The sequence below is a fragment of the Pseudorasbora parva genome, chromosome 6 (assembly GCF_024679245.1).
Source record: "Pseudorasbora parva isolate DD20220531a chromosome 6, ASM2467924v1, whole genome shotgun sequence".
Classification (NCBI taxonomy): Eukaryota; Metazoa; Chordata; class Actinopteri; order Cypriniformes; family Gobionidae; genus Pseudorasbora; species Pseudorasbora parva.
Window position 1 is genome coordinate 34,346,731 of NC_090177.1, and position 15,600 is coordinate 34,362,330.

Consider the following 15,600-nt stretch of genomic DNA (forward strand, 5'->3'; position numbering starts at 1 on the left):
GAATCCACCAAAAAGATGACAACAATAATACAGCTGTATACACACAAATCCTAAAAAAAGCTGTATTTTCAGCATCATTACTCCAGTTATTTAGGCTCAAATGTTCAAATAAACATAATTTAACCGAAATAGAAATCATTAGTAACATTATAAATGACTTCACCGTCACTTTTGATCAAGTGTATAATATATAGAACCCTAAAATAAGTATATTCAAACGCCAGAAAAGGTGAACCACAGTATGGATGTAATGGAGCACATACTGCATTATTCTTTGTACAATAAACCTATTAAACATTTTATCCTCCAGAGGGTTTCCTCTTAGATTTCACTCCCAGATGTCAAGACTTCCTCTTTCTAAACACGCATGGAAAAAAAAATTCCCAACAGCGGCTGGATGTGTGCAAAGAGAAGACATATTATATAGTCAATATAATTCTGTGATATGTGTGAAGGCACAGTCACGTGACCTGTGCTCGTAGTGATGTCAAAGCGTTAGACGAGCGCGCCCTTGTGCGGCAGCCCGCTGCGCTGCAGAGCGGAGATTAGCTTGATAAATATAAACTATAATAATAAAATTGCACTGTCACATAATATAGCATAAACTACTTAAAATTGTTTTGTTACTTTATAATGTAGTTGCTCTATAATTAGCTTTAAATACAACTCAACCATATGTGATTAAGCGACAGTAGGTGTCGTTCACAAATGTTGTTCGGCAAGTTAAGTAACGTTAGTTTAATTACATATAATAATAAGGAGTGGCTGAAAATGGTGAAAAATAACGGTGATGGTGCATAGTTGAGTCCCGTCAGACACTTGTGAGATCACCGCACCATGTGCTGCAATGTCATACACCAAGTGTAAGGTGGAGCAGTAAGTTATTTAAACACACATTTACTGACAAGACGGTTTAAGCAGAACCAGGCGTATAAAGACAACACAGACTGAAACAAAACGAGGAAACGGGGTCAATTTCACAACGTTACCTACAAGTCTTCACACGTCTTGTTAGTTTATGAGGCGTTTATTAATATCACCAGAGACATATGATCAACGCGCGTGTTGCAGAAACACGCGAGACGCACGCGACAGCCACTGTGCGCTCAAGCGCTCATCGTTTCCATACAATGTTCACTACGCATGAGCACAGGAAACGCACTAGCTAAGAGGTTAGGCAGCAAAGCTCTTAAAACGTACCTTGTGCAGCGCAGAGATGATTTTTCTCCACACTCCATCGCTGAGACCCTCCCGTCTCCGCACACGGCAGACATTGTTAGTTTCCTTTTTGACAATCAGCTGTTGCGAGTGCGACTCTAGCTAATGCTGCATGGATATGTAGTTTTATGTTTCATATGGTCGCGCATGTCTTCAGCGCAGCGGAACTACAAATCCCAGAATGTAAATTGTAACGTATATTTTATGGGATAAGTTTAGATAAACATCATTGAAGGCTAGCATTTGCTGTACTGGATTCATTGTATGTAAATTTTTACTAAAAAATACACAACCCGATGGGAAAACATCTTAAATAACTGCATTTTCTCTAAGCAAGATTCATAATAGGCCACATTAATGTTATATATTTTAGTACGGGGCAATCTATTAATCGCATAGGCCTATAAAATAAAAGTTTGTGTTTACATAATACGTGTGTTGTGTACTGTGTATAATTATTATGTATCACATCAAATCAATCAGGTTCATAGTTAGTCATAGTTAGATTATTATTTTATAAATCATATTTTTCCCTTAATGATTTTGAGGTAACATTTCCTTCATCCAAACATAAGAAAACAATTCAGCCAGTCAAATCTTTCTCAACAATTTATTAATTATTTGAGGGGTATTAATGCACAGTTAATACACCAGGGGAAAAAGAGAGAGAATAACAGTTTATATTCAGAACTCTTGCCAACCTAGTTAAAAACTTTAAAGGAATAAAGGAACATTTTGTCTATTACTTGATAAGTTTTAATATAATCAACAGTTGTATCTGAATAAAATGTACTCTTTTGTCATTTTGGAACATCTTTTTGTACCTCAGACCAGGGCCGTTGGGATGTGCCCCCTCCACCGGGACCACCGGGACCACAGGACACGGCCGCCCTGCTCCGAATGACTTCAAATCGATCACGATGACTTTTGTCTGTAAACTTCTTCGAGGATGTTCTTCATCAGAACACTGATGGGTCAAATTCTAACTTCTGAAATCCTCATTTCACACAAAAGTTGAAGTAATGAAAAGAATGATTTTTAAAAACTGGTAGGGGGGTCCACTTTCTACAGACCCCCTTAGTACAAAATTCCACAGCACACAATCAACTTCACCAAAATCTCTACCGACACTCCATATTCAAGCCTATTTCATGGGATTACAAGTGCACTAAATACAGAAACACACACCTACACACATTCATGCTCACGCGCACACACACACACACGCACGCACGCTCACACACACACTGCGTATAGCGTTTTTGACAAAAGGACATTTTCAACATGTACTTCGACCTGTATAGAAAAGCGCAGGATCATATTCAAATAGTTTAAAGCAACTATGTCACAAAGAAAGAAGCAAACAAGCAAAAGAAAGCGAATACAGTTCGCGAGAAGCTTTGGAAATCATAGTTAACGTTGCAGTAGTGCTTTCGACTGCAAGATATTGCTGTAATTTTCAAAGAAATCTGTTGCAATGTCATGATCGTACAAACGTCTGCATGTGTGTACGCCACATAATCTAGGAAGACGGGTAATTAAAGCCACGCACAATATTCCTAGCGGAAACTACAGGCCATCTTCCGTGTCATTTAACATGAGATGGCAAATCGAGCAATATCGTGTGACAACTGAACTTCCACTGAGAAACATTCATTCTACTGGGCGAAACTCAAAGCGTATCGCTTGTCTATTTTAAATTAGTTGGTTTCATGGACTTAAGATGGTAACATTACACCAGCTCAGTGACGGTTTAAAGACAACATAATCAGAAATTTCAACATTTAGCTCCTATCTATGATACATAGGTTGCCTTGTCCTCTACTGCAATGTTCTCTCAAGAGAACAAGAACATTTATAAGGAAAATCTCACGAAACCTTTGAAGAACATGTCAATGTTGAAGATCAAATGAAAGAAGTTATATTTTGCTTAAAGGGGTCATGACATCTTTTGACATATAAGAACTTTCTCCTCGTTATAAACAAAGCATTTATTTAATCAAGCTCCAGAAATTGAGTTTTTTGGAATCTGTGACGTCACATGGTCAAATATATAGCTCTGGAAAAAATTAAGAAACCAATTTGTTGCAATTTGTTCTTAAATCAGCATCTCTACAAGTATGGAAGCCATTCCATTAAAATGTCTGTTGAATTCCAACACGGGCAGCCCTCTTTATACTTGATTAGGTGAGCACCTGAACCAAATCATATTTAATAAGGACAAATATAAAAAACTCTTCTGTTGTCATCACTATCCTCTTGCAATAGGACAAGCAGGATGGCAAAAACAGTGCTAGTAGTATACCTCAAAAGTAATTGGAATAAAAAAATAACTATTGACCATGCCAAAAAAGCTGAAAAGGAAAGTTTTGAGTGAGGAAAAGAAGGGTTCAATTCTGGCTTTACTGGCAGAGGGATACAGTGAGCGTCGGGTTGCTTCCAGACGGTTCATAAGAACAAGGTCAAGCAGCAGACATTTGGGACAACAAAGCTACAGACCGGCAGAGGGCGAAAACGACTCTCCACTGACCGGACTGACCGCCAACTCATTCGAATGTCACTCAACAACTGTAGGATGACATCAAGTGACCTACAAAAAGAATGGCAAGAGGCAGCTGGGGTGAAGTGCACGTGAGGATGGTTCGAAACAGGCTCCTATAGGGGCAGGGCTGAAGTCGTGCAAAGCTAGATAAAAGCCCTTCATCAATGAGAAGCAAAGAAGAGCCAGGGTGAGGTTTGCAAGAGACCATAAGGATTGAACTGTAGAGGACTGGAGTAAGGTCATCTTCTCTGATGAGTCCAATTTTCAGCTTTACTTAACACCTGGTTGTCTAATGGTTAGATGAGGCCTGGAGAGGCCTACAAGCCACAGAGTCTCGCACCAACTGTGAAATTTGGTGAAGGATCGGTGATGACCTGGGGGGCTTCAGCATGGCTGAAATCGGCAGATTTGTCTGTGTGACGGACGCATGAATCAAACCACGTAAAAGGTTGTCCTGGAAGAAAACATTCTTCCTTCTGCTCTGACAATGTTCCCCAAGCCAGATCAATCAAAGTGTGGATGGAGGACCACCAGATCAAGACCCTGTCATGGCCAGCTCAATCTCCAGACCTGAACCCCGTTGAAAACCTCTGAAATGTGATCAAGAGGAAGATAGATGGTCATAAGCCATTAAAAAAAATTGGAGCTGCATGATTTTTTGAACCAGGAGTGGCATAAAGTCACCCAACATCAATGTGAAAGACACATATTTTTATTTGGAATTTGGGAAAAATGTTGTCAGTAGTTTAAAGAATAAAACAAAAATGTCAATTTTACCCAAACACATACCTATAAATAGGAAAACCAGAGAAACTGATAACTTTGCAGTAGACTCTTAATTTTTTCCAGAGCTGTATTTGCATATGACCGCCTTCAGAGCAAGACATTGACGAATAGTTTTACACCATCGCACCATAGGCCCCGCCAGCTGCCATTGAGTCGCTTAACGGCTGACGTGCCAAAACTGACTTTGATCGTAAAAAACAAAAAACTGACTTTGATCGTCACTGAAAGAACTGCTTTGACGTGTCCTGTTTAAACGTCTGTTTTTACGCCTCTAAGCAACACATTAACAGTGACTTGCTGCCACCTACTGGCCGTTTTAATTTCACATTTAAAGTATATCTAGTTTTAAATCATTTCAAATATCAATATTAAACCATTCATATTTAAAATATACAAATAATATGCATTTTTAGCAGCAGGTTAATTATTTGTCACCTCTGAGCTGCATTAAATAGACTGTGAAAACGATAAACGGCATTTCAGATGCAGCTTCTGTTTCCATTTCCTCTCCATTGCAAAGAGAGATTATGTCGATACAGTTTTAATTTCATAATTTCCCTATTGTGCCTTATCATTAGAATTTAATTTATTGGTTAAATGTAAGAATTTGACACAAAACATGATACATACAAATAATTAGGTTTAAAAAAATGGCTTTATAATGTTAAAATTCCCCATCATAGCTTTATCGTCCAATTATCAGTATCAATAAAATCCCAGAAAATATCGAGATATATATATTTTTGTCAATATCGCTATATCGATGTGGTTACATCAGGAATCGAATACTTTCCTACTACATATTATGCAAAAAATAGTACGCCAACAGAGTAGTGTCTGACTGTAAAAAAAATATGGACAACGCCCCTTCACTGAAGCCGCCAATGTCCGAATATGGAGTCTGCGAACTAGAGAGCAGGAAGAAGGGCCGCGATATCCAAATTCTGAAGTGCGCATTCGATGGACACTTTACTATCCCATGAGGCCACAGGAGAGGATTTATGTATGGAGGTGAAGGGACACAACTAACACTGGTAGGCCACATGATAATGACAACATGGCGGAAGTAGTATATCCAGATTACATTCATACTACACTTATTTATACTACATAGAACATACTTTTTTAAAGGCTGTGAAGTAAGTTCAAATTCAAATGTAATATGTACTCAGACATAATGCGATTTCGGATGCAGCTTACGTGTTTGTTCGGAGCGTTTGTTTTGTAAATGAGGCACAGTGTAATGGAGAATTTGAAAATAAACTTTGTTGAAAGATGAAGCAGTCGGGTTTTATACGGATAACGTTTTCAGCAAAGACGTTAGCCAATCATAACAGTGGGCGTTTATTGACAAGCCTTAAAGGGATACTTCAGCGCTGGGAAGACAAATCTGTATTTAAACTAGGTCATTAATGTAGTAGAAATGTGAAAGTATTTTTGAATTTGGTGCCTTCTAGACTGAGAAAAGACAGAAAATGTATTTTTGTCTCATGGGGATGAAAGAAGACTACAATACCCAGAATGCTTCGCTGCCCTTGAGGCCACTCCCAAAGCCACCGCTACTGAATCACTTTTAATTTCCCACCACCGCGTCCATCTTCATAAAATCAGTTCAGTTAGAGAACAGACACTACAATTAAAAACTGAAAGTGTCTGTTCAATATATTGTGATTTAGCCGCTGAGGAAGCGTCAGCACAAACGCAGCAGGAGTCAGATTACACTCATCGTGATGAGCTGAATGAGCTCTCGTGATGAGAGTTGAGGTAAACGCGGCAGTAGTTCTCAGCATGTGTTCAGTCTGGCGCGTTTTCAGTTCGTGCCTTTGGAAGAATAACTTTCATAGGAATTAACTTGAGAAGATAAACTACTCCCTTTGCTCTGCCGGCCGCACCGTTTCCATGAATGCCTGAGCCGAGCTGTGCTGTGAGTGCGACCCCATCCCCATGTGCGAGTTGAAAACATGTGGAAATAGCTCCCTCTGCTGGCTTGTAGTCTTTAGCCTCTGGCCAAACATTTTCCCGATGACGCAAATCGACGATATTTGCTTCACCGGAGTCATTTTTCCAGAAATAAAATGCATAAATCTCTCGTCTCAGAGGATATGAGAGGGGGGAGCGCGATCATTCGAATATACTCCAGGGTTTCTACTGATACAAAGCCATATGCTAATCGCTGAAGTAAAGGAGCTGTCCCTTAAAAACTAATCATTTCAGACAGAGGGTTGAAAATAATAGTTTTGTTTGTTTGTTGAACATATGTGAACCTCAAGGGACATATTAAAATAATAAAAATAAAAATACATGTCATCATGACCCCTTTAAAAAATGTATGCATTTAAATCTAGCATCTATTTTTTTATTTCTTTTTTCCAGTGATGATTCTCATTAGTGTAATGTAGTAAATGCAGTTTTTAAAGATTTTTTTAAAATTTTTTATTAATAATGCACACGTTCTTCAAAGATTTTATAAGTTTCGCCATTAATCTTTTATCAGACCAAATAAAAAACCACATTTTTTTTCCCAGTGCAATAGGGGGATTTCAGTGTGACGGAAGCCGCAGAAGACATTAATGCTTGATGCTTTGTTTCAGATGCAGGACAGTTAAAATGAGATCTGCTACAGTATTTCATGTCATAAACATGGGACTCGATGGCAAGTCTGACTAACCGGTTCACAATTTCATGCGCAACATTCCTTAAGGTAGATTGGCTACTAGCACCTTTTGCCTAAAACCACGACAAACCAACCCCTAGTTTTCTTAAGCAACTATGAGATTAAGATCACATTTACAACTAGTATAAAATAAATGTATGCAACTTTGAGCTTATGCTTTTTTTCTCCTTAGATAAATATATTTTTTTAATAATTTATCCTTTTTTTCGGTTTTTGACCTGTATGCTAATAATCTTATGGCAATTATTTTTCATGATTTCAAGTACCTCAGTTAGAATTATTAGGGTTTTGGAATACATAATGTTTCTGTTGCAAATTATATATATTTTTTTCAATCTATAATCTTTTATACAAACTGAGGAAGATTAAAAAGACACACTGCTTCCATTAGTCACCTTCGAGGGGACTGTTATGGCTTCAAACGTCATTTTCATTTTATATCTGACATAGATTTTCTTTCTAAATTGGGCAATGGAGGACGGGCTTCCTCTGCACGTATCACACGGATCACATGGCAGGCGCTCGGGTGGCCTGTCTGCGATCAGTTTCTCGAACCCTCGTGGATTTATGTAAAGGAAACTGATCCGACATCTCACAAAACAGAGCCACTCATTTAAGGTCGGGAGAATGGAAGCCTAACAGTGCCTGCAAAGTGCAAGATAAGGAGGGAGGGGGAGGAGGGGTTAAAGTGCAGTACGAGCATTTTTCTCAAACAGGCCTTAATCAGAAAGTTGGGAATCAGTATGTGCGGGACCATTTGAGGTGTTCAGTTTGTTTTCGGACAGGCGCTCTGATTCGGAAACGTTCGGATAAAGCCTGCACCATTCTGATTGTGCTCTTCAATGCTTTACACGAAACACTCTCACTATTGCATACAGTCACTGAGGTCCTTAAGTACATTACACACACATTGCTTGTACTCCTATCAAAAATGAATGGGTGAATCCCACAAAAACATGCCCAGAACACATTTCACCCTAAAATGAAACAGAAATGATATTGTCCATTAATAAAACAAAGTCTAATTTGAATGACAAGATTGTTTGCATTGTGACATTATTCTCACATTCGCCTGACAAATTCTCATTACCGTAAGGCAGAGGTATTCAATTCAAGTTCGAAATCATTTTTTTGGACGGTTATATCAGAGCAGCAGCACTTTGTAAAATAAATGATCCTAAACACACAGAATCTTGGATCCTGAGAGCCAAATCAATGATGTCTACTAATTTTCCCCTAACTGGATATGAAAATAAACAGATGTTTCGAACAGATGTTTTATCAGGGGTTGTTTTTTTTGTTGTTTTTTTTGCATTTAGACACCTACATGTATGGCATACGAGACCCTCGGACCGAGAAAACGTACTTGGGGTGCGCCTCTTAAGAAAAGTATGGACCATATTTATATTTTGCTCAAAGAAATAAACTACTAAAACCAAAAAAGAAAAAAAAAGAAAATTCTAATTCTAACATTTTTAATATTTAAATGCTCTTAAAGGGATAGTTCACCCAAAAATGTTGTACTTAAACTCATACAGGTTTGGAACAACTTAAGGGTCTTTCTTATGTTGAACACAAAATATATTTTGAAGAATTTTGGTAAACAGACTTCCATTGTAGGGAAAAAATACTATAAAAGTCGGCAGGCTCTATCATACACCCGCCATTATCATATGGCGCCAGGCAAGTGTTTTTTGCTAAATTCAGCCCGACAGTTATAATTTTTTATCTCCAGCAAGTTCTCTAAAAAGCAAATGCACTCGTGCCAATCTTTTCACCTATGGGCATGCAGGTCTGAAAACCAGATGTGTTCAGGCGCATTATTGGCGTGTTGCTATTTCTGAAAAATCCTCCCTCACACCCTCCTCCCCCTTATTGACCGAAACGAGAGTGTGAGGGAGGATTTTTCAGGCGGGACTTTTTACTGCGCCGAGTCGAAGTACTCTCAAAAGTGCTATTCCGCCATATATTATAGTTCTCCTTTTTAATCCGCTTAGAAAAGCGCCACGTTTTATTTTGTGTCACCATACTTGGTCGTTCAACTATTCGTGTAACTGTATTTAAATAGGGGTGGAGGTGTTTGGTCGCTTCTAACTTGATCTCTGTTTGGTACCATAGTGAATGAACTGGGCTTAGTGGGCTAAGCTAAATGCTATCAGATCGTCACCGCGCGTCAGAGAGATTAAGAGACGAGAGAGCTATGTATCAGCTCGTCTTAGTTAAGGGAATAACACAGTTTAATATGAAAAAACGGTGGAGTATCCCTTTAAACAATCGGAGTCATTTGTATGATAGATAAAAAGTATAGTATTTTCTGCATTCTCTTTTTATGTAGTATTTTAGCAAAAGTATCTATTTTGCTGCTCACCGTGTTTCTGCTCATCATCTGTAACTTAAAGTCTTTAGCAGGATAGAGAAGCAACATGCACAGAGCAGAAAGGGCTTGAATGAACTGCGTTTGACTCCAGATAAAAATATTAGAGGATGTAGTGCTGAAAGATCATTACTGTAAACGACCCTGAGCGCTTGTGGTGTGTGGCGCTCCGTTGTTTTACTTTAAACTACGGACACCATAAAATGCCATGCTTATGTCCCACGGACTGAGTTCTCCTTTTTAATTTGATTATATTACAAAATATTATTTTAAATTTAATTTATATTAGGCCTTACAACAAATACTACTATAATGTATAAATAATTTTATTAAATAAAGAATATTAATATATTTATCACATTTTTTAATACAATTAATAGAATTTATTTTATATATAACAAATGAAAACTTTTTTGCATTGCGGTAAAGAGAATTGCGATGCAAAATGTGTCATAAAAATAATGTTGCAATGCAAATAAAAATGAATAGTCCTAAAAAAAAGCGTACTTTTTTTTTCTCTTTAGCTTCGAGGTGAAATCATTCTTGACATGTTTTGTGATATTGGCCCAAATTTTCTGTTTTCTACTCGATCACTATCATTTTCATTGTAGTCTTAGGGGCCGTTCACACAGAACGTGTTTTTGTTTCTATGTAAACATGCGCTAGAAGGACGTGTTTGACCATTGCATGCGCATTCCATATCTTTTGCAGCCTCTTGCGCATGACATGGCGATCTATAAAACCCATCTACAGAATTCCACTGCCCCTCGTCTCGCATTTTTAAACGCAAAACTGCACAGAAGAAAATGTGCGAACGGCCCCTCAAGCTTAAGCAAGGCCTGATGACATCACAGATGTCGAAGGGCATCCCTGTGCTTTGAAGGATATCATTTGTAGTCATCCAACCCATTTGTAGTCATTTATTAGCCTGCTGCAAACGTTCCATTTTGCTATTGATTTGAATTTCTCTGCACTGTATATTCCTTCTAAGTTAAGCATCACAAACAATCAGACAAAATGAAAGCACACAGCTCTACCAATTTCAGAAGCATTTAAAGGTTTTAACAAAGACCTCCAGGTCAACTGCAGCAAACTACAAACTACAGCCCAAAGGGATGCGGGAGTTACACAAGACTACGGGCTGAGACCCCTTACGATTCCGAGCAAGAGACAGGACAAGAAACCACGAAAGCAACACTATTGCACAGTAGCACACTGTTACAACAGCCGTCGATCTAATTCCAACCCTTCCTTCAGCTGCCACTGACGAAACACATCTGAGGAAAAGCAACCTAAACAATGACAAACTTTTTTTTGACGCACCTTGTTTGAAACCAATGGACGAGAATGAATTGCTTTGAATATATTCATATATAGATATAGATAATATATATACACAGCAGAGTATTACCGTGGTAAAATGTTAGCAGTAAATTAGCTCACCATGCTAATTGAATGAGTTTGATATTCGTTGTTCAAACACATCATGAAACCACCGGACATGTTGACGTACTGTAGCTACCCAAAAATTACGTAGAAATGTATCCTCATAACTTCTGTTCTAAAAAAAAAAGTTATAAACTGGGAACTTAAATGTTATTGACCCCTTCAGAGTGAACAACTTATTAAAATCAACTATAAAAATGGAATGAAAAACCAACAGGAGTAATATATATCATTATACACAAGCACACACATAATGTATATACTCATCTTAAAAAACACAAAGATCAGTGTGAAATCAATTCAAGAGCAAATCGTTGTTTCCTGCTGTTTTTCATCCCCTCGTTCATCCGTTCAACTTTCCGAGCTCTTTCTTCTGCTTCTTCCTTCATTTCCGTGACCGAACTGAATAAAGTTTTCCGGTGTAGTTCGGAAAGCATCCCTTCTGGTGCCGACGTAGTGAAAGCCGCGTTACTCAGTGGTCAGCGCTTTCTTAGGTTTGGCTCGTTTCTTTATAGGGGGCGGTGTGTCTCTGGTTTGGGCTGGGTTCCCACTGTCCACTGGGTCAGAGGGTATGGTTGGGCTGTTGGTGATGGGGTTGGGTGCGGGGGTTCGGGTTTCTGAGGCTGGGGTGACGATCTGGTGAGGAATCAGAGCTGGAGCAGGGGTTAAGCTCTTAGTCTCTGCTGGAAAGGAGGCTGCCACCAGGTGGTGCTCTTTGGGCTTTCGTCCCCTCTTCTTCCCAGGCACTACGTTTTTCATGTCCTTCTGTAAGCCATTGCTCTCTGGCTCTTTTCTCTTGTTGTTGGCCACCTCGTTGGTAGATGCCCGAAACCAGTTCTGTGCACATAGAGCCACATCAATTTAAAAGAAGAATTGGATTTGCATTCATTCAGCAGTAGAAGGAAACTATTCATTCTTATAAAGTCATTTTACATAAAAAGGTGATGATTTATGCATAATACAACATTTCTTGACGATGAAGTTATCTTTATGTACTAAATCTGAAACCAAAGATTGATTTAAAAGCATATATAGAAATAAGTCTGTAATGGCCAAAAGATAAATAGTGCCTCACACAAATTTTAAACCAGAATATTTTCAAAAGTTCATTCAATTCAAATGTCTTGGTTTTATTAGATGTAAATAATTCTATCTATCTATCTATCTATCTATCTATCTATCTATCTATCTATCTATCTATCTATCTATCTATCTATCTATCTATCTATCTATCTATCTATCTATCTATCTATCTATCTATCTATCTATCTATCTATCTATCTATCTATCTATCTATCTATCTATCTACATCCATCCGTCCGTCCGTCCGTCCGTCCGTCCAGAAAATATTATTAAAATAAAATTATTTTCATTGCTGTACTTTTAATTTTTTGCAAAAAAAAATCAGTTTTGTCTTGTTCATTCCTATCAAACTTGATCTGAACAGACCTTAAAGGGATAGTTTACCCCAAAATGTCAATTCTGTCATAAATTCCTCACCCTCATCGAAACCATAAGACCTTTGTTCATCTTCAGAACACAAATTAAGATATTTTTGATGAAATCCGAGAGCTTTCTGACCCCTCCATCGACAGATATTTAATTTACACTTTACACAGATGAGGGGAAATTGTTGAATGAAGTCATAAGGTTTGTTTGTTTTTTGTGCACAAAAAGTTGAACTAGCCTGACTTGGTCATACTCAATTCTAGTCAGAATATGAGTCTGAAATTGCTCCATTGGGCTGTGATTATGGGCCGTGTTTCAACCGAACTAGGAAAGACATCAATTGGACAGACCTACAACCAATCAGAGCAACGAAGCGACGCATAACGTTAGTTTTCAACAAAGGTTGAAGCGACCTCAATTATGTGATATATAGACCCAGGAATGCGAATTTCAGCAGGCAACCTTGCCAAAATAACACACATTTTACCCCCCAAACCTATTTTTTTTCCGGACAACCCCCCAAGAATCTATTGTTTAGGGCTAGTAGTTGGCGGGTTTTCTTGTAAAAATGTGGCAACTCTGTCTGCACGCGCGCTGGAATAAACAATCTTTGCCGGTGTTGTAAAAAAAAGAATTTAAGGACACACAGAGTACTTACCAACATGATCGTCATTTCAGAGAGAAATAGTGAAGGTGAATGCATATACGAGCAAGTTTTCCCTTTAGGATTTGAACAAGTTCAGCCAAAGCGCCTTTGATGACGTGATGATTACGTTAGTGTTGATCATCTGTCCGTCATCGTCTAAAGCCCGCCCTGATGATTTCATTGGTCCGAACAGTTTCTGTTCAGGCATAATTACTCCTCTATGGATCAAGTCAAGACCGAACTGCCTGAGCTCAAATGTTGTGGGCGGGGCTGAGTTCAGCTGGCATCCAGGCTAAAGTTGAACCACTGGAGTCACTTTAACTATTTTAACAATGTATTTACTCCTTTCTAGATCTTGAAAGTGTTCATTATATTGTGGTCTATGGAGGGGTCAGAGCTCTTAGATTTCATCAAAAATATTTGTTTTCAGAAGATGAACAGAGGTCTTACAGGTTGGGAATGACATGAGGGTGAGTAATTAATGACATAATCTTAATTTTTTGGCTGAACTAACCTTTTAACAGTAGACATTTTGATATACTAGAACACTATGAAGGGCAAGTTCTCAGATTACTTTTCATTTAACATACAGTATACAGGGAGAGTGAGAGAGTGTTTGGTTTACCTGCGAGTGTGTCTTGCTGATATGATACTTCACACCACTCTCAGAGTTAAATTCCTTCTGACAGAGCAAACAAGTGTACTTCCCTACGTCGCCCCCTCCCTGTGTGGAGAACAATAATAGCAGTTATGCTGATAGAGTATCAGCAATGTCTGAGACTTGAAGTATACACAGTTGTAAAATTGATCTATAAATTTACAACTACGACAAAGCATGCAGAGGACTTGTTGTACCTTGTTACAGCTTGCCAAGTGAGCTTTAAGTCCAGATACACTTGAGTAAATAGCCTCACAGTTCTGTTATGGAAATATGAAGAGAAAAACTGAACAACAAAAACAGCAGTGTTCAAGATTTCAGCATTTACAAGAGTTTCAGTTTGTCAAGCAAATCTAAATCTACTAATATCATTCAGATGCTCACACTGAGGTTGGAATCTTCCATTCAAACACTAGCAGTTATTAAAGTACGTCATTGTTAAATGAAAAACAAGGCAATGTTCTTACGCAATTGGGGCAGCAGATGAATCCTTTTTCCTTCACCTCGTTCTTCCAGCTCTCCACAGTTTCAGGGCTGAAGTTGGGGAGGCCTGGTCGTGTGTAGTTTAGCTAAATCAACAGATATTAAAAATAAGTAGACAAATGTGTAATTGACGAAAAGTACAAACACTACTGACTTTTTAAAACTAATTTACAGCTACACTGTGTAACTTTTTTAGTTTATTCTTAGCTAAAAACACTTAGTTCTTTCAAAATTATGTGCTCATTAATGTATATTTACTTCTTTCAAGTAATAAAGTATTCTCGTAAGTTTATAATATGCCATTGAAAATACATACGGGTGAGGGTTCGGATGGCAGTCGCCATGTTGCTCCTCCATCTTGAAAGTACATTAGCCAAAGAGGGACATACCCGTAAATTCAAGCTTCGCCTTTCGCGCTTTAACACTCAATGGCACCGTGTTGAATGTGAAGAGGGGGATTGCTTGAGACTGCTATATGAAAACCTGAAAGCCTTTTTAAAAGTCTGTTCCTACAATGTAATTGCCTTACATTAGTGATGCCGTACAATATACAGAATAAAGATAGCACTGATAAAAGTTACTTTAATAAGATTAGCTTGCATTCGTCTGGGAACCTGATAGCTGATGTAAGAAATGAAATGGTAAAGAAAATAACGAAAACGTAAAACTTTTATTCATTTTACATAGATGTCATAACCTACATGTTAACTGACAAATTAAATAACTGCAAATTATAATAGTTTTCTAAAGTAACCTCATCACTTGAAGGAACACTCATGGACGAGGTCGAAATGGAAGTCATGTTAACTACCATGTTGGACTAAATCGCCCACCATAGGAGTTAAAACGAAATCGGAATTGAGAGGAACTAGGGCTGGGCGTTAAACCGATTTTATTGATTAATTTGAGTTTGTAGTTTACGTCGATTTTTGTAAATGAAAATCGGTTTCCTCTTTAAAATCCGCCGACGCTCCCCTCTGGGCTCCTGTAATGGTTCAGCCCTCCCTGTGCGTGTTTGCCACAGAGATACACAAACAACAAGGAGAGCGTCTAACAACATACAGTGTCATTTGTAATTGGTTCAGTTTTTCACAGAACAATTAACAATACCCCGCTGCAAAGTGTGTTTGAAGTCTGATCGGAACCGTGCGACTCATTTGAGTTCACACGAATATATATATATGTTTATATATATATATGTTTAATCTATTTTGTGGCAAACAAGCATTTTTATTTAAAAAAGATATGAAATGCCCACCACTATAACCAGCAGAAGAGCACGTATTGATTTATTAGCCATTTCCACTCCCTAATGGAGAAAAGT

General features: G+C 38.2%; 2 protein-coding genes across 5 annotated transcripts in view; both read right to left on the reverse strand.

The window, feature by feature from the left end:
* The window catches only part of uckl1b (uridine-cytidine kinase 1-like 1b), a 41,507-nt gene extending 40,186 nt beyond the window's left edge, over positions 1-1,321 (reverse strand). For both annotated transcript variants that reach the window (XM_067446763.1, XM_067446764.1), the window contains exon 1: positions 1,201-1,321. In XM_067446763.1, coding sequence (XP_067302864.1) covers positions 1,201-1,274 — 74 coding nt within the window. In that variant the 5' untranslated portion in view covers positions 1,275-1,321. The remainder of the gene's footprint in view (positions 1-1,200) is intronic.
* Positions 1,322-10,626: 9,305 nt separating this feature from the next.
* The window catches only part of znf512b (zinc finger protein 512B), a 102,298-nt gene continuing 97,324 nt past the window's right edge, over positions 10,627-15,600 (reverse strand). For all 3 annotated transcript variants that reach the window (XM_067446769.1, XM_067446768.1, XM_067446767.1), the window contains 4 exons: positions 14,261-14,362; positions 13,991-14,053; positions 13,761-13,859; positions 10,627-11,877 (listed from right to left, as the gene is read on the reverse strand). In XM_067446769.1, the coding sequence (XP_067302870.1) occupies positions 11,509-11,877; positions 13,761-13,859; positions 13,991-14,053; positions 14,261-14,362 (633 nt within the window). In that variant the 3' untranslated portion in view covers positions 10,627-11,508. The remainder of the gene's footprint in view (positions 11,878-13,760; positions 13,860-13,990; positions 14,054-14,260; positions 14,363-15,600) is intronic.